At 44.5% G+C, this 23,844-nt stretch overlaps 1 protein-coding gene across 1 annotated transcript in view; it reads right to left on the bottom strand.

Moving 5' to 3' along the window:
- zc3h3 (zinc finger CCCH-type containing 3) overlaps positions 1–23,844 on the bottom strand; it is a gene marked incomplete at its 5' end in the record, with an annotated part of 47,966 nt that overhangs the window by 16,711 nt on the left and 7,411 nt on the right. Inside the window, one exon of the mRNA XM_079221366.1 lies at positions 3,229–3,379. Coding sequence (XP_079077492.1) covers positions 3,229–3,379 — 151 coding nt within the window. The remainder of the gene's footprint in view (positions 1–3,228; positions 3,380–23,844) is intronic.

The raw sequence follows: 23,844 nt of genomic DNA, 5'->3' as shown, positions 1-23,844 counted from the left end.
GAATAATGCTGCCCTTGTCTATTTTGTCTGCAACCCAAGCATTAGTAAGCTCATATTGGGGAAACAGTTACCCTTGAAACAGAGCACAGCAGAAACAGTCATCTGGCTAATTCCAACAGCGGGGACTGCTGCTCTTCTTGAGGCACTTAACGGAAAACCAAAGCAGTGTCATTACGTATCGCGCTCCGATCAAATCCAACAAAAAAAAAAAGAGAGCCGACTGTAATGAACAGAATCCTCTTTCCTGGAGGGAAAATATCATTAAGAAGCGGCACAGGGAGTACACAGTGTGAACAGCAGCCGAGGACGACCACAACACACACACGGCTGCAGGTGACTGGTAGATGACTAATGTGATAAGTAATGAGCAAATGAATGAATTGTGTGCGGGGGGAGGGAGAGGGGAGGTATTAAAGGGGATGAATGCGGGAAAAGTGCAGGAGAGAAGTGAAGAAGAGGGAGCGCTGCTTCACTTTATTGCTCAGTCTCTTACATCCTGTACTGATCGATACCGAAGCACTAAAGGAGATGAGCGCGCGGACAGAGAGAGTGTGAGTGTGTGTGTGTGTGTGTGTGTGTGTGTGTTCAGATGGATACGCTCAAAGGTAGTATACTTATTTGGGGGTTGGAGGGTCCCGCTACATTTAAGGGGGGGCCTTTAACATTTATGCCAGAAGTGAGTTAGAAAAAGATGAAGCCAAGAAATGAGATGAACTCAAAAAACAGGTAAACAAGATTTGTAGGATGGGATTATATGTCATTAAATAGTGAGGACGGACAACCAAAACAAAGAACAGCAACAAAGCCAACGCATTACTATAGAAAATTAAAGAAGAGACGGCGGAGAGAAAAATAGGCAGGATGCGAGAGCGATGAAGAGGGAGGGAGGGGTTGGGCTGTAATTTATCCTCCAGTGTGCATGCTTTACGGCTTTCTTAATTCAACTCCTGCTACTATTAATGGAGTTAATGTTGAGATTATATCTATTTTCTGCTGGCGGGGGGTTGAAATACCGCTGCCGATTCCCTCGCTCCTTCAAACTGCCGCCCGGCACTAAATCACCTGCCACGCTCGTTATGGCTGAAAACAGGTAAGAGAGCGGCGCGCTGGGGTCGGGAAGCCTCTCTCCCCGTGGGAGGAAACGCCCGGGCCGAGTGTGGTGGGGAAAAATGTACCACCGATTTCTATTTGCCTCTTTAATGTGTCATTGGTATGAACTCCGTCTTGTAATCCATGTTCTTAAATGATCCATTGGTGCTCTTTGTTGTGTACCACAGTTTGAAATGTCTCAACACAAATCACACCGATACTTTTACTCAACAACAGACAGGCGTGAATATCAATTACTGAGGTTTAATTACAAAGTTATACATCCTCTGATGCAACAGTTCATTGTGCTAGACTTCAACTCACATATTATCCTAAATGTAATGTTGCATACTGTTGCCATTTTGTGAGATATATATAAAATATTCAAATTTAAATAATAAAAATGGGATTTTTCTTTCTTTTTAAATGCAAGGCCCCGAGTGAGGGGCCCGGCTCTGAGCGAGCCCAGAGATAAGAGCTGAGAACACATGAGGACAGGGATCAGTGGGTCTGATAGGGCAACGATGAAGAGCAGCACTCAGTAGTTAAGAGCAGAGAATATGAGCTCATGCTCCACTCAATGGCTTCAAACTGATACAAGTGGAGGGTCTTTGGAGTTAAACATAGATAAGCATGAGAAAGGAGTGCATGGGAGGGTGTGTGTGTGTGTGTGTGTGTGTGTGTGTGTGTGTGTGTGTGTGTGTGTGTGTGTGTGTGTGTCGGGGAGAGGGGTAATCCACTATCCCTGGGGACCCGACCTGTCCCCCTCCTCCCTCCCTATCTCTTTCCTCACTTCTACACACTTGGTGATATTTCACAAGATGTCACAGGGCTCAAATTGAAAATCCCTTGATGAATCAATATTTACTGCAGCAGCTAAATGAATAGTAATAAGTCACCAGAGGCTGAGTCCAGGCCGCTCTGTCTCACCAAATCTGGATTATACAAATGAGCCAACACACACGCAAAGAAGCACATAAAGCCTTTTATATAGAGAGCTAGCCAAACATACCCAAACTTAAGACGCCTTCAAGAGTAGGTTCACCGTTATTACGGACGAACAACAGAGCAGATAGATTCGTCTGTATGTGCTCAGGTTTTGTGATAACTGCCTCAGACGTTTGCGTGGCATTTCGTTTGTTGTGCTCACAACAGGACTGGGAACCTTTGGGGATATCAGGATTAGATTTAATCTGAAACCCAACTAGAAGAGGGCATAACTCAGAACTCCTGCCACTTTTTACCCAGTGTGGTTTGTAGTGTGTGCGTGTGTGTGTGTGTGTGTGTGTGAGAGACAGGCTAGTCATACCACAGTCACTTTTCACAAAGAGCATCCCGTTAATTCTCTACACATTAACAGATCATCAAACCCGACCACAACAACCTGTTCACAGCTTAGTATGAAACCACTGCAGGCAGAGAAGCTCCACACCACTGGGTTAATCAACCTCATCGTGGTGGGTCTTTTATTAATAGTGATAAAGTGGTTTGTCACCAAATAATGACCAAAACACCACAACGAACTATCTCTCATTCAAAAAGATTTTACGCAGTCAGATAAGAAAAATAATGTTATATGATTATTTATTTTTATTTATTTTTACCATTTGTCAGACCAAACAAGCAATGTCATTTTGCACTTTGGCATTTCCCTACATTTTACTTTAAAAAAAAAAAAAATTTAGATGAACAAATAATGACAAATATTCATAATTACAGTCCTATCTATTAAACCTCAGGTGAGAATTAATGGATTGAAAGTTAGATAAATGAAGGGAGGGTGAAAAAAGAGAGTTGTAATGGCATTAAAAGAACCACCCGCCCTTCCTCCCTCCCTCTCTCTCTGTCTGTATCCGTCCTGGGTGAGACACTTTCCCTTGCTGGTGTAAATTAATGTGAGGAGCACGCTGGTGTAAATGGTTTATTCTCTGGGTTATCTACTGTGTAAAAATGAGCGCCATAAATTTCCGACCTCTTCCACTCATGCTGCACATGACAGTGACTTTAAGGACAGGGCGCTGCTCTGCCCTGAGGGATATTAGCCACTGAGACACATTAAACCCAGACCTGCAGGAGTTGTGCATGTGTGTGTGTGTGTGTGTGTATTTGTGTGTGTTTGTCTCTGTTAATGTGGATTACCTGGCAGACTGGATCCTCTTGGCTCTCCAGGAGAGGGCGGGGTTGTAGTGGACGGTGTGTGCGGGGCTGGAGCCCGGGCGGGTCACCATCTTGTAGCGTGTCCTGAACACCCGCTGGGAGGCGGGGCTACGGTGGGGGGAGGAGGCGGGACCTGAGGACGGAGAAGTCGGTAGATCAGTACGAAAGTCTGCCAATTAGAATCCGACCGCGCACAGAAACGGAGGCGATAGCTAAGCGTGCAGTAAGTATGTGAACAAATTCAAATAATGAACATCATTGTGAGTGCATACAACTGTGCAGACACACACAAGTTTGTCTGAGGACTCTGGCAGGTGTGCTCTTTAATAAGCCTCACATATAAAAATGAGAGGGAATAACAAAGGCAGAATTTTTATGAGCCTAATAAATCATATCCTCTGTCTCTTCCCTCGCTGCCTTCATCCCTCCTGCCTGGCCTCCCTCCCTCCTCCTCCTCACTTTAAGTCTCATTCGTTATATCATTTTACAGATCCATCAGTGAAGAGGCGCAAGAGACGAGAGCGGAATAGAAGAACACAAAAAAAAAAGGGACAAAGTGTTTTTATTTATTTATTTCTTTGGCTGTGTATCCATCATGTTGTTTTATGATGGCCCGCTCAGGCTGACGTACTCGCACAAAGAACAGAATTTGCATTGTGAGCTGTCTAAGTCCCCGTTCGGTTCAAAGACCAAAGACTCACACTTTTCGCTTCGACCAATCAGAATTTGCCACGACCTATTTGAGCAATAGTCCTATGCGCCTCATGGAGTGTAAAATCATGAAATCACGACTCAAAACATGTCCCCATAATCTGCTCATCTTTTCCTATTGTGCTCGCTCAAATCATTAAATGCATTTAATTTCTAAGAGGTCCTTAAGCCTTTCTATCAAATTAGTCTTGCCTGGCTGAATCAAGTTTGGCTTCCCTGTTGAACATAACCCGTCTGGTTGTTTGTGTTTCTTGACTTTAAGGATGACATCATGTTCCCAGATCTCAGCAATTTACTTGGGTGTGTACAATATAATTATTACAGACAGACTTAGTGGCCAAATTGACAGAAATCAGTGCTGAATTATTATTTCACAGACACGGATTCAAAGCTTTGTGGATAATTACAGTAGTTTGTGAATAAAATAAAAAGCCATTCATGAATCAATTCGCCACAAGCTGCGTGTTGTTTCTTAAAAAAAAAGGTTAAAAAAAACTTCCACAGCCCGAAAAGCAAGATTTAATGCAACATGAATCAATTGTTCACTGTATTCATTTACATTATTCCATTCCCCCTCTTCAAAAAAACCCTCTTGCATGTCATTATCTGCACTACGTCTTCCTCCTCCACCAATCATTCACTGTGGTGGTCAGTGACAGCACTCTGTCTTCCTAATGAGTAGAGAAAAGACAGAGTGAAGAGAGGTGTGAAAGAGGGATAAAGAATGAGTTTATGCACCCGATGAGGAGCTCATTTGCCGTCACCTCTTTCACAAGTCTTTAATTGCCAATTGCCAAGATTGTTGCCGTTTTAATTAGCATCCAATAACAAACCGTGACCACGAGGGCCGCGGTGACAAACAATAAAATGATTCGATTTCCACTTCTACACATGCCAGCTTCTCACTCCATCCCACACACATACCCCCACACACACACTCTTCCTCCCCCCAGGCGCTGGTTTCATTTGTCAGCCGGGATGCAGCTCTGGATCAGCTGGAGAATTCATCTCAGACAAACATTTACTGTTGAACAAATCACTGCGAGCTGGGGGGCTGCCGGAATACTGACTGCATGTTCACACGCACACGCACACACACACACACACACACACACACACACACGTGTTTCGAACAAACCTCAAGGTTATATAAACCTATTTGGAAGCGAACACAAAGTAAAAATAGTAAAATGACTCGCAGTTCACAGGACTTTGACCTTTCATACTTGTTATTGTGTACTTACAGGTTTCCTGTGTAATGAGGGGTTATTACCAACAAAGGTTGCCAATTTATATATATTTATCATTTTATTTGTAAGTGCCAAAAAACCTGCAGTTCTTCTAAAGTCCACTTGAGGCTGGTTACAAAAGCAAGCCAATCCCCAAAGACCCCCATGTTAAAGTCCTCCACTTTACAGCAGAAATGAACAACCCTTTTACAAATTTTTAATGAACGTAGTTGTTTTTTATTGAATCAGCCTAAACTATTAAAACCCGTCTGAACGTTCCTTTTAAGGCCCTAACACTTAACCGGTCAACGGCCGACTAATCTTGGGCCGCCGGTGAGCGTCTGTCGCTCTAGTTTTTGTTCTGTTCAGAGTTGGATTGAATTGGCGCCGATTGGATTTTGCAGCTTCTCATTTGACTGATTCATTCTCATTCATCTTCATCTCAGCAGATTATTCCAATTGTTCCGATAATAAGCAAGAGTGGTGTGACACCAGTAGGAAAACGCTGCTTTGCTCCATGTCTGCATTCTAACAACAGCTCAGAAACATATAGTTATCAATACAGTGTTACTGCTTTCAACCATATCGCTGGTAGCTTAAAAGGGTGTGTGTTGGGTTATGAAAGATAAACCTACTACCTAAAAAAGCGAGGCAGCACAAGAAAGTATATGGTGGAGGTGGGGGTGTTTGTATAGGATTAGTTGCCTGGCTCGTAGTCTCTTTTTCCCCCCATAATCCATCGGTATTGCAGTCAGAGCTATTTGGGCGTCCCGGCAGATGACAAATAGGGCTTGTCAAAGGTGCTGCAACGATTCCCACCGTGCAACCTCACACACCCGCCTCACATCCTCACACCCTCCCCCCCCTCCCCCCAGCATCCCCAACCTGCACCTCAATCTGCCCGCTAAACCCTCGGCCCAACATCGTGACACCCGCAATGTCCACGGCGCTGTCACACAGCTGTTCCACCTCAGCTATTGTTTAATGACATCTACAGTGAGCTGTACTGTTGGTGCGCTTCCGTTAGAGAGAGAGAGAGAGAGTGTGTGTGTGTGTGTGTGTGTGTGTGTGTGTGTGTGTGTGTGTGTGTGTGTGTGTGTGTGTGTGTGTGTGTGTGTGTGTGTGTGTGTGTGTGTGTGTGTGTGTGTGTGTCAGCAGGGATGGATGGACGGTGTTGCTCTGATTGTAAACCACTGCAGGTTGTGTTGGTTGAGTGGCTCTGAGAGCAATGGGGTCTCAATCTTCCACTATAGGACCATGACCAATGAGCATGTGAGAACACACACACACACACACACACACACACACACACACACACACACACACACACACACACACACACACACACACGTTCACCTGGGGTCTCAATCTTCCCTTAATAGACCTCTGACAGTGGCCTGCCTTGCAATGTGTGGGCGGGAGCGAGCCAAGTGGCGGTCTGTGCTGTGAAGACAGCGTTTGCGGACGCATGCAGCTCGCTCGCCATCCATCCATCCATCTGACGGCGAGACGCCGCCGTGAAACCACAGATGATCTAGTCGAGCCGCCTCGCGCTGCACACATCGCTCCTTCTGCAAGCGGCCTGGCCTGCAGCCTCAGCGCCACATTGAAAAGGGTTGGTTTCAATGTTTTATTTTGTGGAATCTGTCAATGCAAATAGTTTTCCCCCTTTATTGGTTTAGGTTTTGAGATTTGCGTTTCTGAGACTTGTGCCTCCAGTACACGAGGGGCGAGAGGAGATTGTGTCTTGTGATGCTCGCGTCTACGGATGTACCGGTTCACTTGGTACGATACGTATTAGCGCCTGGCGGAGCAAATAGGGTCTGATGTCTAATGCACAATAGTTACTTTAAGGGCTGCGAATACAGCTGGGCAATGTACAGATAGTATATCAACATCTTGATAAGAGACTTTATATCGTTTCAGATTTGGGATACTGTAATGTTGTAATATATTATTATATAATATAGCAAGTGTCTTACTAACTTACCAGACTGTTTATTATTTACCTTTTCCCACTTGGTTATTATATTCACAAAACCTACTGTATTTCTTTTTAAAATAAAAAAATCTTGTGTAAATATTTTGTGAAAGCACCAATGGTCAACCCTACAATATTGTTGCAATATCAAGGTATTTGAGGTCATGCCGTTTGATTTTCTCGGCATCGCCCAGTCCTCGCTGCGACTAACCATTTTTTTCATTAGTTTCATTAACAGTCTGTTTGCTAGAAACCCCCTAGAAATTTGATGAACCAGCCCTTCAAAATAAAATGAAAGGTTATTTCATTCCTCGATTATCCTCTATGTGATATATATAACAGGTCTGATCCTCTCCTGTTAGTCCGACTCAAAGCTCATGACAAATCACAAACATAAAGCGGCAGATGTAGCATCACATAAGTGGATCTGGGAGCGTCGAACTAGAGTCACGTCCCTAAGACGACGGAGCCTCATCTCAGTGGCGTGGGCTAGACTGTAACTAAAGTTGGCTTCCACACTTTCCTGCTCCCTATCTCTGTATCCTCAGCCCTCTGACTGGGGCTACTGACAGGCCACTGCACACTACCCCCCCTCCTCCTCCTCCATCCTCTTAGGGATCCCCGAGTGATCCCCCACCCCCCTCCATACCTGACGGCTAATTCCAGGGAACAGCGGTCTCCGTCTGCCCCCTCCCTGGGACGACCCGATGGATAATAAATCTTATTATTGACAGGGCCTGTTCCCCCTGCCATCCCATGTTCCCGTCCCCTGGGGCTCATCTTCTGACTCCCACTGCTCCAGCGCTCTTACGGGAGATGGCGGCACCATGCTAACATCAGACTTAACAAGGGAGTAACCACATTCTAATAACCCGCTGTAAGCCAGAGTGGTTATGATAATATGATCTGTGTATTTGACACGCAGTCATACTTTCTGACAAACTACCCCCGAGATGTCGACCGAGTTTGGTGCCCCGCCCTGGCAACGGAGAACTGCGTTCCATGGTCTTAAAAATACTGCATCAGAGTAGATCATGTCCTCTTTAGAGTATGAATTACGTTGCTCGAAAATACCTCAGGTCCAAGTTTAGTTCCCGTTAGCTGCTGACATTTGACACCGCAATAGGAAATAAACTTATTTAATCATTTGTCAACAATTATTTCGGCAATTTGTAGCTTATCGCAGATACAGTGGTCTGGATGTTTGAGCTTTTTGTGCTGCAATTTCTTATTACTAAACAACAAAGATATGTAGTTAGAACAAAAATATTATTAAAAAGTTTGACCACCAGAAAGCACGGACAAGTTCATTTAAAAAAAGGTCACAATCGGCATTCATTCCCCAGACAAATGACTCTGCAGTAGTCACGGGTTGTCAGCTCCAGCTCCAATCGTCCGTGATGGAAACCTGACACCGCAATCTTGTTTTCAGCTAACTTGAAGGTACAGCACATACATCCTTAAAGAAACACTGCATGTGATCTTCATTCATTCCTTGCAGACTAAAAATAGACCTGCCTTCGGAGAAACTGGAGTAACTGTAAGTGTGATGACAGACGAATGGCTTGACATTAATCAATTGCACTTTGGTTCCGTCTGCAGAGACCCTCAGCTCCTTCAAATCCAGATTGAAGATGTTTCCGTTTGCTGTTGCCTTTAATTGAACCAGATTTAAGGATATTTCTTTTCTGCATCTTACTACTGCATTTTATTTCTTAAACTGCACCTTTTATTCTATTTTTTGCTTTTTGACAGTTTTTTTTATGTTTTAATAAATGTCCTTAATTGTTGATGCGTTTAATGGTTTTATGTGAAGCACTTTGAATCGCCTTGTTGTTGAAATGTGCTCTACAAATACACTTGCCTTGCATCATGACCAAATTAGCACTCGCCTGCAAGTAAGACCTCAGAAAATAAACAGTATTATATTCTTTAATAAAAAGTATTTCTATATGGTGGACCTGCTGCATTCTTTAAGAGGAGCACTCAGGAGCTCCATTAATGTGCATGTGGATGAAGAGTTAACACAAACTGACAGGCTTATGGCTGTGTGGGGGCCACATACTGACACAGGCGGCCCCTGGTGCGTGCCACCAGCTGTCAGCCAGTGTGGTGGTGATGTCACCACATAGAGGCGTGTTCAGCGGGACGAGTGTGTTTTGGGAAGGAGGGTGGTGGTGCTAGTGATGATGGGTAGGGGGTGGGGGGCTCCTGGCTTGTGGCCTCGTCCATCATCGGAGTGGAGCCATCAGCTGTAACATATACCAGCTGACCCAGGGAACCTCAGGACGACCAGGGGAGGGGCAATTCTACCGCTCAGCCTCACACTCTCACACACACACAGGCAACTGCAACAAACACACAGGTGTGCTGGTAGGTTGTTGCTATGGTATACAGTGTTAATAATTCGCTAATAATAGCTTGTTAAAATGAACCCTAACCCAGTAACTACACACAACCCAGAGAATCCACAAACTGCATTACTTTTTGTACATGTGAAACAAATGAGACTGGTCATACCAAGCTGACTGCAAGCATGATACATGAAACAGGATTTAGTTATGGTCTTTATGCTAAGCTAATCACCTTCTCACCAACCTCGAGGTAAAAAAAAAAAAAAAGAAGTATTTCCCAAAATGCTCCATGTTTAAAAGATGAATCCTTCTCAAATATTAAATGTTGAATATCAAGCCCTTGTAATAAATCAGGCCACACATAACCGTGCTTTAACAATGATGAAGTGAGCAATTTTTCTTGACCATCATGTCTAATTATAAAACTATGAATCTCAACATTTTCAAAAACTACACCATCATAATAAAAGGCACACTAATGTCCACATGTTGAGAGCACAATCCATATCTAAGTATTTTTCCAATTGTTGAATAATATGCAAGGAGACTTGACAGCATCCTTGATGAATAATTAAATGATAATAGCCCCTGTGTGTGTTTTTCCAGAGTAGCCATATGCTCCTGTAGCCATAAAGTACATCAATAATGTAAACAAGACATGATGAAAACATGCATTTCCTCTGAACCCGACCTTGACCCTGACCCCAACCCTGAGAGCTGACAAAATCTGTTGTGTTGATCAGGAATCTGTCAGGTTGGGATTCGCCGCAAATATTTCCTGTGTGTCCCATGACATGTGTCTATCACACACACACACACACACACATGCCCGCGGTGTCGTGTTTGGTCAAAGGGTTGACTGGGGCTGTCAATCAGCCGATCCCATTAGACGCATCAAGAGGAAGAGCCCGGGGCTTTGTCCACTTAAGGACCAACATTTTTACATACGTTACATGCGCATCTGTTTGTGAGCGCAGAAAATGTACGTGTGTGTGTTTCCGTGAAGAGCTTGGGCGGTAAGCGTGCCTCACGAAACCTTCTGCAAGTGTGACACGGGCGCTTCAAGGTTAAGTGAGTGCATCCCTTAAGGGCAACACAAGATTCCACGAGGGATGTGAACCTCTGCCCCGGGCGATACACGTCAAGACGCCCCGAGCAAGTTAGCTGCCCCCAGGAGCGTGGATGGGGAGGGAGGGAAAAGACAGAAGGAAAAGACGGGGACCGAAGAGTGGGTCCTTTTTTTTTTTCCACTTTAAAAATGGAAAATGTTAGTATTGCTGACCTCGACACTATTCATAAATTCTACTTTGTATATTGCATTTGTATTACTTCCTCTTGCGATACACTGGTGCCAAACATAGATATTTCTTTAAAAAACGCTTAGAGCAAGCGCTCTAAATGGCTCAAAAGAAACGAGTTAGCTATGCTACCATTTGTAGCATTTAGGGCCCAATAAGCCATGTTTTAATTTGTGATTTTTGTTTCTATTTAATGTTATATTATTGTTTGTCATGTTTCCTATATTAGGAAAATAACAGACAGTTTAATTTATAGTCTTCCAGAGAGCACAGACAATGTTGTTTTAACGGACCCTTTCATTATAAGGCTCTTTGAGCATTTGGAAAAGCGCTATATCAACTTAAAGTATTATTATTATTATTACTGTATATTGAATATGCTGAAATACCCAAATTTGAGGGGTACTTAAAAACACAGTTTTGGTTGAGCTCTGGTGCCCACCTGCCATCAGACTTTGTTTTGTTGAGTGTTGTTGCTGCAACCAGAAATAGTTTGTCTTGGAGGTCTTGGTTGACAACATTCATGCGCTGGAACAAAGTAATATTGGGAAAGAGGAGCTGGTTGACTTTGTTTCCTCGTACTGAGTGATGGTTTGAAGACACATGCAGTACTGTACGTCAGTCACCACATGCACACACAGGCACACACACACACAGGGAGCAAAGGTGGCTCAGTGGTGGCTTAGTGGTGTAGATTTAAACCAGGACTGAGGTTGCCAGCACGGTTCTCATCCATCATGCTGCTGATTCTTCTGGGCCAGTGAGTGATGGACCGCAGTCAGCCGGTCGAACACCGGCCCTCAACTTCTGTTTCAACGACTGAGTGAGAGACAAGGAGGTGATGTACAAGCCCGCAGGGGGACACACAAGCATCATGAATGTGTCAGAGTGTTAAGATAGAAGGGGGGTGGGGAGGACGGGTCGAGGAGAAGGCAGAGGGAGCGAGAACCATACAAACAGGACAACAGCTGTAAAGGGAGGCTTTAGGGGTTCTTTACACTTCTTTCATAAAAAGGATAAAGGTCGGGCTCAGATTCAGCACTCGAGGTCAGAGAGTGAAAAACATTGCCAAAGGTTTGCAATTAAGCTTTCTTGTGCGTTTTAGCCGAAATGATCAGCAGCGAATTATTTGGACGATCAATTAATCCTGAGGCAAGTATTAGGCAATTAGAAATGTTGAAGATTTGATGGTTTCAGAGGAATACATTATAGTAAATATAGTAAAGAAAACACGCCACAGATCAATCTGGAATAAAAATGAGTACGTTGTTCCATGTTGATTTTGCAAAGAAGGAACGGGCAAGAATGGGTTCATTAGGTGTGTTAAGAGCAGTTTACTACATCTAAATTGTACACAATATGCATCACACCCTTGGGGGGGACCTTCCTTAAAAGAGTGAGGTAGAGGAATGCCCATGGTTTTGAAGTGACATGTTCAAACTGTGTATTTTTTAGGTGTTCGTATACTTTAGCACAGGGCATAGATGTAAGTCCGTGCATTTGAAGATTCTGTTTTGTTAAAAAAAAAACGTTCTCTCCTCCATTTCCCATTACTCACTGAGGCGCTCTGATCAGCTCTTTTTTATTGGTCCACATGGGAAATTGGAAAAAAAACAGCATTTAAGTTCACGGCTTCCTTTGGTTGGAATAATTTACCTGTACATTGGCGATCGTTGTCCTCATTTGGTTAATTTAAGAATGCATTGTTTTCTTATCTGAAACCCAAATTGATTGTGGGATCCTTTTATTTATTGTGCTTGATTGTGTGCGTATCCCGATGTTGTAACTGTTTAGCCTTAGTTGTTTGTATGACGCCATTATATATTTTGACGACAGCATTAGGATAAGAAAGTGGCTTGTAGCGGTTGGCGTGTCCAACATTTTTTATAGTGCGTAGATTTACAGAAGCCCCTTTGCAATGACACTGATATTTGACCTTTGGGTCCCCGTGTAATGAAGAGTGCCTGCTGGAATAACTACAGAACTTGTGTCTAATGGTTCACTCTGGCCCCGGGCCATGGTCAGCTCAGTGACAGGGGCACTGCATTTACCGGAGTGAAAAGTGAGGGTTCAGGGGCTAAAGGTCAGGAGGGAGGAAAAAGGGGGCGCCGGCGCGATGAGCGACGGTCAAGTCGCCCGTCGGCTTTGGCGCTAATTTGGTGACGGCAGGAGGCCAAGAGGTGGCCACGCCCCCTTTCTGATCATTAGAGGACCAGCAGGTGCTCTGAAGAAGACCAGCGCCGAATAAACAATCTGCCCCTCCGACTGCTTTCCACCTTGCTCATCGTCATCTGCTGCTCTCCAGCAGCTTCATGCTCACACCAACCTATCCTCATGTCGGACTCAGTGGAGGAAGATTTCTGCAATAACTCAGTGATGTAACGTTCCACCTCTACACGTTTGTCCTTAGCCCCGTCTGCCCTTCTCTTGTGCAGCATTTTCACCCACCCGACAGCCCCCTTCATTCCACGGGGGCATTCTGGGTGCAGCTGCCAAGCATCTAATTGGTCCCATTGGGTCAGGGAGGAGCTGGCAGCGGCCCGCTAAAATTGCTGAACGCAACCAGGGGGAGCGGGCATCTGCTAGGAACGGACACCGCTGCTGAACCACTGGCATGGTCCGCTCACAAACATATATACACATAGGCATATGTACGAATAAAAGGTCCTTCAAAGTCACAGCAGCTGAAAGCCGATAACTTTTAGATTGGACTCACGGCAGTCAAGTTATTCGTTACATAAAGTCACAAATAAATCTGCGCTTACTGGATTGTCATGTGTCAGTTTCAGGCTTTGCTTTGGGACTATTAGTTACTGAAGTGTAAACGTTTGAAAGGACTTGATGCATGAAGTCATAACATGGCTTGACTACAGAGTCACAAAGTGTGTAATTTACGAAGAAATATCAGTTTTTCAGTGTGTATTCCAGCACAGTTAAATAAGACAACACTGCCTGCTTGGTGATGTCCCATTATTAGTCAATGTGAAAGCAAACTAAGTGCAACTCGTTCCGTGTGTCACTGTGGCATGCCATTTGACACCCGTAGCACATTCTGAAGGAAACCACGCAGGCAGACAATGGTCAAGGTACCGTGGCAGAGGTGTGCCGATCTTAGCCACACTGTGACTTGGTAGATGCAAAGGACCACCAATAAAAATGGCCATGGCAGTTGTTTTTCTTTTGGAGTGTTATTTAGCCTTCTTCTCTTCTTCTTATGACATGGCTGGTACCAATGGATGGATTCCTTGGGCTTAGCTTTGAAACAGAGCTGGCTACAGCCTCTGAAAGACAGTAAGCTGAGCCTGCACAATTCTTTTTAAAAGATTAAAAGAAATTATCTTCTTCATTAAATTGGCAAAATATACGTGTCTAATGGGTCCCTCTGCCCCGCTTGTTAACAGGAGGGCAAGGTAAACTGCTCTTTTTTCCCCCTTCTGTTTACAATACTTTATATTATTAATGGCGGCTATTTGGCAATCAGTCCAGGATTACTGTCATTGAACAACACGGTCAATGATATCAGTGTGTGTGCATGTGTGTCTCCATAGAGACAGAGTGAAGTATTTAACAGCTAAGCCCCCCGAAGACAGGACACAAATTAACCACACACACCACAGGCTCGCTCACACACACACACACACACACACACACACACACACACACACACACACACACACACACACACACACACACACACAAGCCCTCCAGACAGGAGACAAATTAACCATTTCCCACAGAGCAATTCACAAGGGAGCAGGGGACAGTAAACGGCAAATGATCAATATCGCTTTCTCCAGCAGCGCCCACACAATATTAGCCCCACACGTAGATGCATTTACCAGGAACACATGTGCAAACCGTAGCCTTACACGTGTCCCGGTCTCCAGGTGTGTCAATCCTGTGCATGGACATAATATTCTACAGGTCTCGAATGAGGACGGTTCGATCCCGGTGCGCAAGTGAGGAAGTCTTTCTGGTCGTGATGCTCTTGTCCCCCGTTGGACAAGTGGCTTTCTTCCTCCACCTCTCGTTTTTTTTCCCTGTACTCCTCTTTAACTCTGAAGCTACAATGACAGGAGACAAACTAGCTATTTCCCCCAGAGCAACTCACCAGGGACAGCAGAAAATGAACTGCCCCAGATCAATACTGCACTCTCTCTCGCAGTCATTCTCCACTCTCCTCCACAGATGCACAGCAAAGTGTGGCCCCCAGGAAAAAGACACTTTTTTTTAAGGGTTTGAGTTGTTCAGAATGAGTGTTTGCATGCATTAATTAAAGTGCATGTGTGCAAGTACCGTCAACCACAAGTGAGAATCCTGGACACTGATGAAGATGCAGGTAACCCATGTTAGTCTATTGTTGTGTGTTTGCATTCATTCCACAGCCCGGCTATTTGTTGTACGCTGGTTAAGGTCAACCTGCTTACATGCAGCTTACAACGTAGCAACTCAACAGCCCTGCTCCCATGAATAAACCAATTTACCTGGAGCAACACCCCCACAGATAAAAATGTCCTCGACGCCAAATGTTCTGTACATTCATTACATTTTGAAATTTGCCAGTTGTTGATATGATGAGTCACGATTCTATTCTATATTTTTTTTATGTTGTTGTAATGTTGTCGTACGCTTTTGAAATGTACAGTTTGTGTTTTGCTCAATGCCCTCAGCTGAGAGTTGATCTTCATGATTGTGGTTATGCTCAGCTGCAGAGGGGTGTGGTTGTGGGTGGCTCGGGGGACGGTGCCTGGAAGAGGCCTGATTTGCCTCAGCTGTACTAATTGTGTGTTTGTCCCAACATAAGCAGGAGTAGGCTAGACGCTCGAGAGACGGGGAGACCGACGCAAGACGGCCCGTTAGAGCCAGAACCAAATAAAACGTTATGAACCTTGAACCCTGGTGTGCTGGCGTCATTGTGCTGAGGGGAAACTCACTGGGGTAACGGGAGCGCGTTACACTGATCAAACTCAATACTTTTGTGTTGGCGAGGCAGTGATTTCTATCAGATTTTTCATTGGGGAAGTCATTGAAACAGAACCCGCTGAGCAGACAAAGTTAAGGACGCACCGATCTGACCTCTTCAGTCCGGATTACGATACCCATCCCCGGAATTTGGGCATCGTCTGAAACGGAGTATCCATCTGATACCAGTGTTTAATGAATAAGCTTTTAGCCTCACTGTGTGAGACGTGACATTCATGTGCAAGGCAACAGGAGGCTTGATTGAGACATTGTTTTCCTAACTTTGCAAGACAAAACGTAACAAATAAATACATAAAATTACTGAATTGTTATTTAATATTTAAAAGAATAAATCGGGCACCAGCAACTTGATAAAATAATTGTTTTGTCAAATCTTGTCTTCTGCGTTTTTGACTGGAGGTCCATAATTACGTTGGTTTTGTTGTATTTCGCAGTGCTAGTCCCACTCCTCGAAATATTGGCTTTGCAGATATTGCAAGTAGCCGTACAACTTGTTGGGGTAGCAAGCATGAAATACGATCAAAACAGCGTGCTGCAGACGCACAACGTAGTGAACGCACATGTAAATCAGACACGAACATAGAATGTAAGTAAGTGAATATATCGGCTTCACTGTCACATACATCTTTGGAAAAATGTTTGTGTGTGTGTATATATATATATATATATATATATATATATATATATATATATATATACTGTCAAATGAACAGTGCACAGGGGCAGGAGTTCACCAGTTGCTCAGGTTGCTGAGCCAGCAGTAAACATGTGCAGAGCCCCCTCTGCAGCTCACTGGCAGGAATGCAGCAGTGGGAGCCACTGGTCCATGTGTGCGTACATTGCAGGTGCATGTTTTAAGTGTGTGTGTGTGTGTGTGTGTGTGTGTGTGTGTGTGTGTGTGTGTGTGTGTGTGTGTGTGTGTGTGTGTGTGTGTTTCAGAGTCTAGAATTTGAACACCCGCTCACAGGTGAGTATAAATAGTACTGACCCCCCCTGACCCAAGAAGACGTGATGGAATCGAGACCTACAGCGTTCTCTGAGCTCAGTGATGCGGCCTGCTGGGGCTCAATGTGGGATCGGAGTCAAACCATTATCACTGCCAGCTGACTGACCACTGATACCCCACCACCGGCCAGGCTCTAAATTAGGAGCAGACCAACTAATCATCAAGACATCATCCAATTATCATATTCACCGATGTTTGTTTTGCTGAAACAATTACTTGATTGAACCAATAATAAGAAAATGTATTGGCAAAAAACAACCATCTTGCTGTGAGGCGGCGGTGCTTTTCTCCGATTTATATAATTGTAAATTCAATATCAATGGTTTCACCTGCAAAACAGTCAGACATTTTTCACAATTTTCTCACATTTTATAGAATGAACGTTTAGTGGTATATAATAAAAATGTCCATTCATTGATCACAAGCCCTACAGCTACGAAAACACATAACAGCATCTGAAGACTTTCCACATTTACAAGCGTAAACCTTTTTCTGAACCTATATAATAACAGCATTTTGGTGCCTGCAGAAACATTTGCATCAGTTTGAAATTGTGGATGTAGTACAGGGGCACATATTCGATGACTGTCTTGCTGTGCTCAATTGACAATATCGGCATCTCAGGAAAAAAAGCAACAACCCGGTAGCCATGTTCCCGACAGAGCAGTGTGACTCCTGGAACATTCAGTGCCAGAACATTCGATCAGTATGCAGGGTCAAAGTGTTGAGCCTCAATTACAACAGCAAAGATGATCAACAAATCCATTTTGGCCTTTGATAACAGTTAATAATATCACAACTAGAGCTCACAGTCTGAACTCTCCACCTATCGCTGCATACCCCCCCACACCCCCACCCCCTCTCCGACCTCCATGCCAGCCCCCCGCTGGCATGACCACTGCTGGAAAGTACCACAGCTTCCAGCACCGGAGTTGCCATACCAAATACCAAAACGGTCACACCTCCGCTACCGGCGGATGCCAATGGCGCTAATGTCAACTCACTGACAGTCCCGTCGAAGCCACGGTGCCACTGTAAATCACACGGGCAGTTTCAACGGAGGGAGCGCGAGGAAGTGAGCCACGTCACGCGGCGATCACGATACGTGCGGCGGATACACACAGACACACAGATAAACACAAACACTCACTCTCTCTCTCACACACACACACACACACAACCGCACACAGAGTCGAGGACTCAATTACTCTGCTTCTGTTCAGAGCAAAGCTCACTAATTAAATAGGTTAAGCATTAATTATTCAACCAAATAGAGAGAGCGAGAGAGAGAGACCCTCGAAGATGGGTGGGTACTGAAGGAGCATGGGAAGGGTGATGGAGGGGGATGCAGAGCTCTTCTCCAGCTATAAAACAATCCACACCCAGCGCGGCTAATCAATACAGCCCTGCTGGAATTAGCAGTTATCTTAAAGCCCTTTAACAAGAGCGTGCTGACTGACAAACACAAACAATCATCCATTATTAAATACCAAAACACAACCGAGGCCCTGTGGAGGAGGAGGAGGAGGACATGAAAACACTGTTGGTATGAGTGGGGTGAGGGAGTTGGGTGATGGGTGGGATTGAGGAACAGGGAGAAGCAGATGAGTGAAATGGAGAAATTCTACTTTATTGCAACATGGATCATATTTCCATAGTTTCGGCCACCATGGCAGTTGGTGAAGGGCTTTGTAAGTGAAGAGCAGGAGTTCGTAGTTGATCCGTTGGGAGACAAGAAGTCAGGGGAGGTCTTTTAGGACTGGAGTGATACGCAGATGCATTCGGTTTATCCACATTATCTACGTCCCTGTATTTTGAGTAGAAACAACCCCAAATGTGGGTAGTAACCCCTCATTGCACAGGAACACTGTGCAAGCAGAATTGTATATCCTTTGGCTGTCCGGGGATGTGCTGAACACCTGTGATTGTCTGATTGTTAACATGTCTGAGTAGCGAGCCAGATGGGACAACTAGTCTTTAAAGTGGCCGTTGTTACCAAAATAGAAAATGTCTGAGCCCTTGTGTCTTTGAGCCAAACATTGCTTTTTCAATAGTGTGAGGGAGTTCACCATCTTCATTCACCAAATACAAACTGAAGATGAAACTTGATTATTTAGTCATTATTCAAGCAAACCTTTTAAACATTATCTGTGTTCCAACTTCTTATTTGTGAGCATCTGCTGCTTATAAATGTCTTATGTGATAATAAACTGAACATATTTACAGTTTTTTAAAGAATTGTTATCTGCATTTTTCACGACTGTTAAAATAACGGCTAGATGAATGGAAATAATTGAAAGCTGCAGCACTACAATATTATGGATAATCATTATATTAAAAAAAGCTCAAAGCTCAATAAATAAAAACATATCCAGAAGGGAAGCCCTATATTAAAACAAACTAGAATTACCGCCTCTCGTTTGTATGCCCCTGCCAACCAGTCAAGTTGCAGTTGACATCAATTTCAATTGCATTATCCTTGGAATGATGCAACACAACACAATTCACAGGTTGCTGGCTTCAAACTATAAAAAAACAAGTTGTACTAAACTAGAATTAGCATTTTAAGAGAGGGAGAAAATAGAGCGGCCGACAGGACCAATCATTCGGTTTACACCTGTCCATCGTGTCTCTGCTGAAGAATCCGGAGCAGATTCTTCAGCAAACACCGACAACATATTTCCTAATGGTTAAATCTGGGGGGAGAGAGAGAGAGACACACACACACACCTGTAGGGAGGTTATGGTTGGCTTAGGGGGGTTATGGTGGGCTTAAGAAGCTTACACTCTCTCTGCAAGTAGGGAGGTCAGGGACATAAGGGAAAGTCTGGGAATCGAGCTCAGAGGCTTGCATGCCAATCGTGGCTGGAGGAACACAGTCAAATACCAGGAGGGGCTGAGTGAGTGGACAACACTTAAGGTTCCCCATGGGAGAGACAAAGACGCAAAGGAGAGAAAGGACAGGACTTGGATGGGAGGAAAAGGAGTAGTAGGAGCCGGTGTGGTGGTGGTGGGGGAATAGTAGAGGGTCAGTGACTAACTCAACAAGACCAGAATAGACTCGGGGGGGTTCGGTTGTCCAAGCCGGTATGACTGAAATGGAAAGTTGGAATGGCAACAAAAAAAAAAAAAAGCCAAGAAGATAAAGGATCAGGTTTCTCCTCAGCCTGGGACTTGGACCTCAAGCCTGGCACTGGACTGTGGATGGAGAGCCAGGTGGAGCGAACGGGGGGGGAGGGCATAAGATTGAAAGTGGGACAGAAAGATGGAGATAGACAGAAAGATAGAGATAAAAACGATAAGAGCTTACGGTCATAAAACCAGAGTACTGAGCTAGGAGGGATGATCAGTTCACATGACAAAATTCACTAACATTACAGGAATATGGGTCTTGGCTCCACCAGCATACCGAGACTTGCAGCCAAGACGTTCATTAGGGGAATACGTTTAGTCCCAGTGGACGGGGAGGAAGTACGGTAGTAGAGTGATGGTGCGGGCGAGCAATCAGAAGAATGTGACTGCAGATAGAGGACCAAAAAGAGGAAGAGTGAAGTGAGCAAAGTATTGAGAATAGCTTGTGTTCCCTCTGTGTGTGGCCGGTGAGACACTAGAGGTGGATCACACCAGAGGATCACACTAGAGTTGTGGCAGAGACAGAAGAGCTGGGTGATGCATTAACATAACATTTCATCCTGATATGAGAGCTACACGTTGTCTAAACTTTCATTTATAGCTATTAGCATATGTACACACAATAAAATTAGAGCGGACATAAAAGATTGGAAGCATTTAGCGTTCTGCTTGTATGAGAAGTGTTATTTTACTACCTGACTCACTCAAGTTCTCAATGTTGATAAATATTTAACTCGAGAGTAAAAAAAAAACTTCTGTTGACCAATCAGATGAAAACAGGTGGAACCCGTATAGTTGTAGGCCAGTAAAATGTTTCTGCTAGGCCAACAGAAGATATCATGACAAAGGACAATTTAAACTAATATTGTCTCCATGGTTTTTCTTTTTAAACCTTTAAAAGCATGGTTAAAGTGTTCATGACATGACAAACACATGACAAAGTAATCACAAAATCAGACACTGAAACTCTCAGAACAATCAGCTAATCATCATGAGGGCTGTGTGGGTGTTGGTTTGGTAACACTTGGTTGACAGCAGTATAACGAAACAGGTGGCATCACCTGTTTCCCCCCAAAACTGAGCCATGCCCTTCAAACCAGAGAGAAAGACAAGAAAAAGCAATGTGACAACTCCCATTTGATGAAAACAAACCAGTCACAGGTGTGCGTTCATGTCGGGCAGCCGTCGCTCAAAGTAAGAATGTAAGCGAGAAGGTATATTTGTTAATTGAGTTTTTACACAGCCTTTAAAATCTGTCCACAAGTGTCCCATTAGGCTGCTGGAATGAGCGCCTCAAGCAAAAAGAAAGGCCCGACGACTGATTTAGACGAAGCCGCAGCTCGACTCTGTAAGGCTGATATAGAGGTCCTCAAGTTAAACCCTTTAAAAAAGATTGCGTTACACAATTAAACAAAAGCAATTTATAAACCTCCGAGAAATCTCCAACAAGACCCTGAAGTCATAAACCACCCATCATGTCAACAGCTATGCCCAGTGCCCAGATAACCCTGCCCTGGTCATAATGAGCAGCGACCCCCCCCAGTCATACAATCCCTGCACTCCCATGTGTCCATGTGTCCATGTGCCTGTGTGTGCGCGACATAATTAACATGCCAAGCGCTTCTCAGGCTCTTTGCTCGTCTTCCCACGTAAACGACAAACCCCCAATGATTATTATGGTAACACGTCAGTGAGTGCAGACATATGGAGAGAGAGAGAGAGAGAGATAGGGTTACCCTCATAGGGTCGGGAGTACAGCAGGGTGAAGGGCTGGGCAGCTATACCAGCCTGCTCTCCAGCTGACAAAAGGTGAAGATTTATGGAGTTGCGCCTAATGGCCTCTTTAACTTTTCCCCGCCCTGTTACCAGAACACACACACGCACGCACACGCACGCACACGCACGCACACGCACGCACACGCACGCACACGCACGCACGCGCACACACGCGCACACACACACACACACACACACACGCGCGATGATTCCGATGTTTGATGACTTTGCAGTGTGCTATTTATTTCAGTCTGTAGGCAGAAGACGACATCATGAGGAATCTTTATTAAATACTGGAAAGTTTGACTATCGGCAGAATTCATATCCCTAAAGCTAAAAAACTGCGACACCCCCAACCCAAGCCATTTACCAAATCAATGACACTGGCGGTGCCAGTCATGTGTTCTCAAATAATTAGTAAGGCTCTGCCTGCGTGCTGTTAGGTTTCTGATTTACTCAGACAGCCTGGCACACGGGCCGCTCCTCTGGATACCAAGAAAACATTTACCTCCTTAACTGGGTAGGAGGCACAGTCATCTCAGGCTAAAGTTTATGGAGTCAATAGTATTGATAACACATTTCAACACATGCCGCTAACCCCCTCTACCCACGTAGATGCATAGGATAAAAACACCAAATGGCACTGTTGCAACATCAAGAACCATAAGAATTTTTTTTTAAACATAAAAAGTCATTTGATCATGGTTTCGCGTGCTCACTAATCTCCAGTCGCCCTCGAGGGCCAGCGAGATCTCAAATGAGTCCGGTCTTTAATTATGGCCAGTTGACAGTTTGATGAGAGTGCGTGAAGGGAGGAAGGAGTCTCGCAAAACACAGATGGGTAGGAGTTACTCATGTGGACATACTGTAGGTACAGGGCTCTGATCACTGGCCTCCCTGGGTCCTTAGAGGTTAATCAAAATGCCAAATGTTACTGTGCACCGTAGCGGAGAGCTATACTGAGCCCGTCCTGCACAAGACACCATCTAACATGAGAAACTGAATCATTCACGCAACCGAATAGCTATACCGTTTATAGCAGGCACTAAGATAAACGCAACAGTTGGAGCTATACTTCCCCCACAGAAAAACAATCAAAAACATTTGGACCACTCCTACTCTGGCAACAGCAGTTTCTGCCCTAATCATTATGGTAATCGCCTAATTCTGGACGCGGGATTCGATGAATGTGTGTGGGTGTCCTGCAGAGCGTGCGTGTGTGTGTGAGACAAATGGTGACAGATATAAAGAGAAAGGAGGAGAACGAACGCCACAGACAGAGACACAGACACAGAGAGGACAGGGGTCCACCTGTTTGACACAGAGAGCCTGAGAAAGTGCAGAGGAATGAGCAGAATGCCAGTGTGTGCGTGGTTGTGTGCGTCTGTGTGTCCATTAGGTTAAGGTCCACACAGTGCAAATGTGTGTGTGTGTGTCATCCAACTGATAATACTATGAGAGCACTAGAGAATGGCATTCAGAGAACGGTATGCAGAAAAGCAGCTGATGGGAGAATTAAACATGTCACCAACAAACACACACACATACATATATACACACATACCGACAAACAAACTATTAAAATGATTTGGCCAATAAAATGTTCTGAGAAAGATCAGCATAGACGCACACACACACACATTAGATATAGAGTGGCGCTTCCAGTATGCACATAGCAATACCAGCTGTGTGCCGCGATGTCCAAACAAACAGTGAGTTAATGTCCAAAGGACCTCTCTATAAGCCGTTTCTGTGTGCGTGTGCATGCGAGAGGGGAGCGCGGTGTGAAGGAAAAGTGGGAGAAACTGGAGCAAGTGTGAACCAGAGAGTGATGCGAAGAAACAAACAAAAATAAACGAGCGGGCGTCGAGCAAAGATGAAGTCAAAAAAGGACAGACTGGGCTTTAGAGTGCAGTCCCAAAGACGAGGTGATTCTCTTTGCTTTGCACATACGCATCATATTAAAAAGAGCAACGTCGGAAAGAAAAACTTTGCTAATTTTCTTACTTTCTGGCACAAGGTGCAGCCACTAAGCATTGTTCTAATCCAGACTGAGGCCGACACAAGAGAACATAGAGACGACTCGCGATATACAAAGCTGTAATATTGTGTGGCAAAAGTAGAGTTA

This window comes from Taurulus bubalis (genome assembly GCF_910589615.1).
Source record: "Taurulus bubalis genome assembly, chromosome: 7".
NCBI classification, from domain to species: domain Eukaryota; kingdom Metazoa; phylum Chordata; class Actinopteri; order Perciformes; family Cottidae; genus Taurulus; species Taurulus bubalis.
The sequence above is the reverse complement of the archived record's forward strand: the minus strand, read 5'-3'. Positions and strand labels throughout refer to the sequence as shown.